The following is a 7,773-nucleotide window of genomic DNA, read 5'->3' as shown; positions in this document are numbered from 1 at the left end:
GCCGGTTGCCTTTGAAGAAGTGAGGACCACATAGGCCCACGAGACATGTCATTAGGCCAAGGCCCAAGATTGGACCCGGCTGACTTAGATGGGGTGCGACAGGGAAGGCCCATAGGCCGAGATCCCGAGGCAAGAGGGTGGTGTGGTGATGTCGGAGCTATAGAGCACAGATCCTCTACGGTGCATGCATGGCACCACCATCACGAGATGGACATCCTTGTGGACTGCCTTGTTTTTACGGTGCACAGGTCGCGCTGCAGAGCATCATGGTTGGTAAAGAATTTATATTAGATGTATGATTTGAATTGCTTGTGTTATTCATAGCACTGATGTGCTTTATATACAAATTGAGCCCCCTGATATAGTAGAATATAACAATAAAATCCTATAATTATGTGAAAGATACTAGAGATCAGATATAGTATAATATAATAGCAAAATTATATAATTTGATACAAATACTAATTTTGAATATGACAATCAGATCACATAATTTTTAAAGATTGATCTGAATTGATATACCAAGATTGTGGATGTAATATGTTGTAACGATATCCAATATCAAATATATTATAAGAAGCGAGATCGTACATGATTCTAAGCTTGGAACTAAAACAGTTAGGTGAATGCATGGGACAGCAAGGAAGACTTTTCCACCACCCGGCAACCAGGACCAGTAGAGAGGTACGTAGGAGAGGGAAAGGAGGAGCAAGAGAGAGTACAATTACAAAACTTTGTTAATAATGTCTCTGTCTCTTGCCCTTGCTTCTTTCTGGGGACCCCTTCCCTCATTGTCTAAAGGACTTCACTTCTCTCTTAGCTCTGGAATGGGGCCCTTGGCACTGTTCTGGCCAGGCCTCACATGACCCTCCCTACAGTGCCCACATCACTGCTTCCAGCCTGGAGCCTGGCCCTCTCTTGTCAGTTCTCCTGCTCTGCTGAAGCCCTTAGGTTACGACGCTCTTGGAGCCGAACGATTGGGTTTCTGAGGAAAAGGGGCGGTCCCTTGACCTTTTCTTTCTCCTCCTCTTCTGTCTTGGACTCTTTGAGGAGTAGGTTTCTGAAGGACTATACGTCGAAAGGGACGTAAAGCTAACCCTTTTGCTTTTCACTGGGAGCAAAGGTCGCAAGGGATTAGCATTTCAACACGTAGAGTAATTGTACATTGGTGGAAAGCATGGCTATCCTAACCTTTGTGGCTATAGTGTTGGAATTTGGAAACCAGGAGCTTTGGCCTTTCTATGGTGCATTGGTTGAGGTGGTGACCACAGTGTCAGCGGATTGGGTCCATGAAAATCCCAACATTGTGGACGAGAATCCTGAGAATTGTATGGTCCTTGATTAGGATCTCATTTTTCTTATCCTTCGGTGGATAACAGTTAAGGGTGAACGCATTTGCACCAAAAAATATATTAGCATTCTATCATATTATTTCTGTTGTCCCCTCCAACCAAATGACTCCATCCAATCAGAAGAGATTATTTGAATTCTTTAGTCTTATATAAATACCTAAGATCTATTTAGTGCATAGTTGATGTAAGACTAAATATACGTTCATATGAATCCTCATAACTAAGTTGCTAAATATATCGTTGGAACATTTTACGCCTCCATGAAGCCTACTTGGACGCATGAATACTATATCCTCATGCCAGAAATAATTGGTTTGCGAGCGTCTGCTTGTCAACTTCCTCTCATATGTAGATATATGACATGGATAAATTGATAAATTCATCCTCTGTCCAAGCGTGCCCTCAATAAAGTTGATACGTGCCCATACATATCCACACTTGCTAGAAACCATGTTTCAACCCAAGTTTTCTATCGGACATGTTTGGTAAGATGACCAAGACAAAACATGGAAAGTAGCAAGTTTTAGTGTCTCGTGATGGATTCATTTGGTTCGCGAGAAAAGAATAGAAAAAAATAATGGTCGATGGAAAAATAAAAAAATACATTTTATTTGGTTGAAGTTTTCCAAAAAAAGAGATAAAAAATAACATTTATATGGGAGTAAGATTTTTATGAGAAAAAAAAAATCATGGAGGATATAAGAAAGCTATTTTTCCATCGGTTTAAAATTAGGATTTTTTTTCTAAAAGTATCCTTAAACTATCAAAATCAATAAATAATATCTTTTTCTTTATTAAAGATATAATAGATATTTTATACAAGTTTTATAAATGCTAAATAAAACATAAGCTACTCTAAAATGTGTTACTTTTCCATAATCAACCAAACATACTAAAATTATTTTTTCAAGTATCATATTTTTAGAAAAAAATTAGAAAAAATATTTGAGTAAAAAAAAATCGCGGATGGGTCCAAGGGATACCAACAGCAACCATCAGTTGCTTCAAAACATCCAGACAATGACAAGAAATGGAGAGGTCTTTCAGGCCAATCATATATTCCGTGAAGCCAATGAAGCTGCGGATTTTGGTAGCCACCAATGTGGCCAGCTATGCGGGTAGTAGCTTATGGGCTGGGAATAGAGAGTTGCTTCAGACACTTCGAGATATTCTATTTTTTAATTTTATTGGGTACATATCCGGTAGGTATGAGTCGTAAACCGTCCTTAAAAAAAAAAAAAAAAAAAAAAAACTGACCAAGTGAGTCCAATATATTTTTGGCATGGTTTTAGTGTTCTTCGTCTTGGCCGTACAAGCGTACACCTCTGCGTCCACTGCACTGGCGTTGGGATCATGCCAGCTACAGCAGCCTTAGGATGACAGAATTGAAAAATATATCATCATTATATTAATTGAACCTCCCCTGCTTCTCTCCAAAATAGTAGCTAGAAGAGTTTTTCAACTGAGAAAGGAGACTGCATTTAAAAATACCAAGCATGCTCATATCACCATAGAGAACTCTCGAATTAATCATTACAAGCCATTCAGAAGTAGCAAGCACTTGCAAGAAAAGGTTGCATGCATCATGCATGTCTGATAACGTGTATTTGCTTTTCTATAATGCTGCGTCCACTCATCCTAGTAATCAAAAATCAATGTTCAATATTCTTTTTGCTGAATTGGTTACCAAGAACTTTGAATCCATTACAAGACCTCTTTTTATAAAACTAATAATAATAATACCGAGGCCTCTTATGATGCTTATATATATTCTTAGGTCCATGCATCTAAATGCTCATTTTTAGATAAATTTTAATATAGTATCAAAATCCGCTGATCTTTTTTGCCTACTAAAACTCTCGTGCTCCCACTTACTAATCCACGTCTCATCCTCAGTTCCAAATTTCGAATTCCGGTCCTCGAACTCTACATATGAGAAATTGAAAAATAATAGCTGCATATCGGATAGGTTACAAAAAAAAAAAAGTTCCGGTCAATTCATTTTTGCTATTTTTTTTCCACACCTACATTAGGAGTTCTAAGACCAGTGATGAAATTAGTACCAAAAACTCCCCACTCTTTAGTCTCCATATAGATTGTGGAATTGAGATACCCCATTTATTTACTTTAGATTTTTTACCCTTGGTAAGAAAATAAAGAAGCCTTTCTTTCGTTCACATATCCATTCAGAATACTTAGAATAGACATTTCATACATAGATATGGAACATAAAATTTCCATAAGTAACTAACATTTCATACCCTTTTGTTGCTTACATACTCTTGATTCCATTCATCAAAACATTTAAATTTTTAGATAAAATCTTAACAAATAATAATAATAACAACAATTTGAGCTAAGTATTTAACATCAATGTTCAGAAATAGTTTACAACAAATTTTTAGTAATATATTTGCATGTCATCAGGCACTATTTACATATTACCACGTTCCAGAAGCTTCAGATCCCTATCAAATTATTATTTTATGACCAGTTCACATTAAGCCTGCATCATTTATCTGAATTAAGCTTCAAGACAACAGAGCATTAAACATTGGCAGAGTCTGGGTCCTAGCTACCACCCTAAAGAAGTGCTTTAAAACAGTGAGGCTCACTTCACATTTCCCATGTCACCCAAAAGCCGAAAAAGAGCACAAAAGTATCGAAAAGCTAAAGTGGCATTATCATACAAGAACAGGAGAGCCAAAAAAAAAAAAAACCCACCCCCCTTGACCTCCAAACCCGAAATCCCACACTGTTCCATGGCGTTAGGTTGCTCCTCCGCCACCCATTTCCGTTATTAGAATACAAAGAGAGACACGCATGTGGAGCCCACTTGACCAGGACTGTAATTATGAACCCACTCTGTTGGACTCCAACACACATAGCTTTAGGTCTGATTTGATTGGGCGCAGGACGCGGGGCATTCTCGTAATTACGCTTGAAAGGGATGGGCCATTTAGGGTGAGCCCAGCATATGTCCTCCGTTACGAGGGAGGGTGGCGGGAAACGACGAATGGAGTCTTTTCCGTCCACAGCCACGCCGTCACGCGGCAAACCGCAAAATCCCCCTATGTGACGCCAGGGACTTCCAGCCGTTTGATGGCCCTTCCTCTTCCCACGTCGACGGCTGCGAATGATCCTCCCTAGTAGCTGGCTCGCATATACATGCTGCAAGCTATAATGACTTCACCGCAACATCAGCTCACTCAAGCTTAGAGATCAGGAGCCGTCCGTCAGCGGGTTAATCGAAGAGCCGCTCACGATCGGACGGGCGACGTAGGCGAGTGAGGCCCCGGTAGGCGTGACCGTTCTCGCGAACGGAGTGCATACCCGACGGGTCCTTCCGGCGAGGGATCGGACGGACGACATGCGATTGTTAGTGCCGACGTCCACCGGAACCATCAAGGGACCACCGGGACCCGATCGGAGGAAATTAAAGCTCCTTGCGCGGGAACGTTAATACCACGCCATTATTAGGATCGACAACCGGCAGATTGGAAGAAACGAGGGGAGAGTGGCGCGAAGCAGGGTGTGAGAATATCGATACCGGGGGGACAATAAAAGTTGGAGCATCGCGAGCCCCCCTTCCCGACGCCGCGGCAAAGCGCCGGAGCGGCAGCGGGACCCACGACACTTTTCTGCCACGGAACGCGTGTCATAACCTCATTGGCTCAAGTTTAAAGCCCATCATCGTCCTTGCAGTACTACCGGGAATAAGGAAACAAAAAAATTCACCCCACAATGCCCGTTTTACCCCTATAGCCTTTTTAAATAAAAACGAGAGAGCCGTCTGCGCTGCTCCGGGAGGGGGGCATCTTGGGAACCCAAAATTTACACCGGGCTTCAAAAACTAATCCGCAAAATTAAGCTATCACAAGATTGGAATATTTTGGGAATAATTAGTGCATGATGAGACCTTGACAACCGATTAATCAACGAGATTGTTCTTAATCTCTCGTCAAAGAATTATTATTAAATAGAGATGGGAACAAAAAGAGCAGCACAAGTCTCTGGCTGTGAGGCCCTAAGCTAGTCTTGCATCCAAAATCTATTCTATATTATATTATAAAAAGAACTACTAGTTTTTCCTCTCTCAACTTATAATAAAGCTTCAGAAAAGAGGGGGCGGGATTCTAATCCCAGTTTCAGAAGATTTTTACCCATCATTGCCTGTATCTATACTCTCTATACAACGGCCCTCGCCCAGGCGGCGGCGCTTGGGGGGCGGCTCGGGGACGGGCGCGGCGGAAGATTTCTGGGTGTCGCAGCTCCCGCACGCCGCGGCGTCCAGCACGCCGACCGGGCTCTGCGGCGTCGGCGGCTCGCGCCCCGGCTTCGCCCGCCCAGCCGAAGGGCACGTGTCTATCAGGTACTCCTCCATTAGCTGGCGACACCCGCGTACCGTTTCCTGAACCTCGAAAAGAAAGATAAAAAACAAAAATATTACAATATTTTAGCGTCCATTCACCAAGGAAAATTTTACGGTCGGAATTGACTGGCGAAAAGTTGAAAGAAAAAACGCACCCAGCCTTTGGGGTCCGGTCACCTACCGTTAAAGTTACCACTCTTCCACCTAAATGTAGTCAAGCCTTTTCCTTTTTTTCTATATATTTTTGCTTTAGACATAATACAAATCTGGAAAATTCTCCTCCTACGGTCCGCAAAGAAATGGGGTATTCTTACCGGAGGGTGACCGGAATCCGACACTGGGATTAGAGGAAATTACCTTTCTCACCCACTCGTCGAAGCGGCTCGATGAATCGCCGTCGTCTCGGGCAGGGAAGTCGGCGATCTCGTCCGCGGCGCAGAGGACGGCAGCGGCGGCGATGGCTGACGGCCGGTAAGCCAAGAAATCCACCACTGCCATTAATTAAAAACAATCATTTTAATACCCCAAAGACGACAATCAAGCCACATTTTAGTAGCTAAAAGATGGATAAAAATGAAGTTTTTTTTTTTGGTAATAGAAGGTTTTCGTTAATACCACGGTGGGTGCTGAGAATGAGATCGGCGGCGCGGGAGAGGAGGGCGGCCGAGTCTGCGGAGGAGGGGAGGAGGGCGGCGGCGAGGTGGGGAAGGAAGTCGAAGGGGGTGACGGATCGCATCCGCCAGCGGAGGGCGGCCATGAGTAGGAGCTCCATCCGCCGGACGGTGCGGGGCTCGAACACGAAGCGCGGGTCCAGGACCTGGAGATCCAGCAGCAGCGGCACGTGCGTCTCCTCCATCTTCGCCGCCACCGACACGCACGCCACCGAAAGCAGCTGCATCGGCCACCCGCTCCTCTGGTCCTGCGTCGCCTTCCATATTTACCCCAAAATCAAACATAGTAAAAAATAAAAAAAAACCAAAGAACTCACACCATCACGACGCGACGACGGTAGATTTTGATGACAGTAAAAAAAATAAAAAATAAATCACATCGCATACCGGTAGGCTATGCGAGGAGAGAAATCGGTCGAGGTAGTTAACGGAAAGGTACGCCGTCACCGGCCGGAAGCGGTAGAACTCGTTCACCTGATCACATTGTTATTAAAAAAATAACTGGATTAAGAACGGAATAAAGAAAAAGGGAAGAAAAAAAGGTGGGCATTTGGAGAATGGAAGACCTTGAGGATCCAGTTGATGGCGTCCTGACGGGCAGTGGAGTCGAGGGAGCGGGCGTGGAAGCGGGAGAGGTAGTCGGGCTGGGGCATGTGGCCGAGCTCGGCGGCGAGAAGGGCGGCTACGGGGCGTTCCCCGGGGGAGACAGGAAGGGTCCACTCCTCGTCGACGGCGGCGACGCCGTCGTCGTCCCACGAGGCCACATCGTCGGCGTCCTCGGCGCAGAACAGATTAGAGGACGCGGTGAGAAGCTCCGGGGTGAGCACCATCGGAAAGGGGAGAAGGAGGAGGAGGGAGAGAAAGGAAAACGGGGGATGAAGGAAACGGGGAGGTCAGGGGGATGGCATTCGCGTTTCCCGGGCTGGGGAAACGGTGGAGGAGACGGAGGCGGGTGGTCCGGGGGGAGGCGGAGCAGCCGGCGGCGGCGATGGGTTTGGGCATGGAAGAAAGGAAGGAGGAGAGAGAAAGGTCCCCTCTCTCTCTCTCTCTCACTCTCACTCACTGTAGCGCGCTCGCTAGCTCACTTTCTCTGGAGCAGTGCTGGCTGGCTTTTGACGGCCGGTTTCGGATGGGAAAATATATTGCGTGGACCGAAGGGGGGGAAGAGACGTTTCTCTTGCGGTATTTATATAATCCTTATATTTTGTGTTGTTATTTAGATTTTTTTCTATTTTAAGGTAAAAATTGTAAAATGACCTTTTTGCCCGTTGCGTTTTAATTGAGGATTTGGAGCTGTTGATCTGTTAGCTCGGTTCAGTAGTTTTAATGACTGCGGCAGATAATCCCAGCCGATCATTTCTGTAGCGGTGCGCCAAGA

General features: G+C 44.7%; 1 protein-coding gene across 3 annotated transcripts; it reads right to left on the bottom strand.

Moving 5' to 3' along the window:
• Window positions 1-5,283: 5,283 nt before the first annotated feature.
• LOC103721607 (cyclin-D1-1-like) lies at window positions 5,284-7,552 on the bottom strand. Of its 3 annotated transcripts, none has more exons than XM_008811874.4 (5): window positions 6,962-7,552; window positions 6,783-6,869; window positions 6,340-6,652; window positions 6,082-6,215; window positions 5,284-5,769 (listed from the first exon to the last, which is right to left on the bottom strand). In XM_008811874.4, exons 1-5 carry the CDS (start codon window positions 7,223-7,225, stop codon window positions 5,512-5,514), a joined length of 1,056 nt encoding a protein of 351 aa, XP_008810096.2. In that variant the 5' UTR covers window positions 7,226-7,552; the 3' UTR covers window positions 5,284-5,511. The 3 variants fall into 3 exon arrangements, with proteins under 3 accessions (XP_008810096.2, XP_008810097.2, XP_017701791.2); XM_008811875.4 differs by having other exon boundaries at window positions 5,284-5,763; XM_017846302.3 differs by having other exon boundaries at window positions 6,340-6,643.
• Window positions 7,553-7,773: the final 221 nt, after the last annotated feature.

Source organism: Phoenix dactylifera, unplaced genomic scaffold (assembly GCF_009389715.1).
Source record: "Phoenix dactylifera cultivar Barhee BC4 unplaced genomic scaffold, palm_55x_up_171113_PBpolish2nd_filt_p 000882F, whole genome shotgun sequence".
Classification (NCBI taxonomy): Eukaryota; Viridiplantae; Streptophyta; class Magnoliopsida; order Arecales; family Arecaceae; genus Phoenix; species Phoenix dactylifera.
The sequence above is the reverse complement of the archived record's forward strand: the minus strand, read 5'-3'. Positions and strand labels throughout refer to the sequence as shown.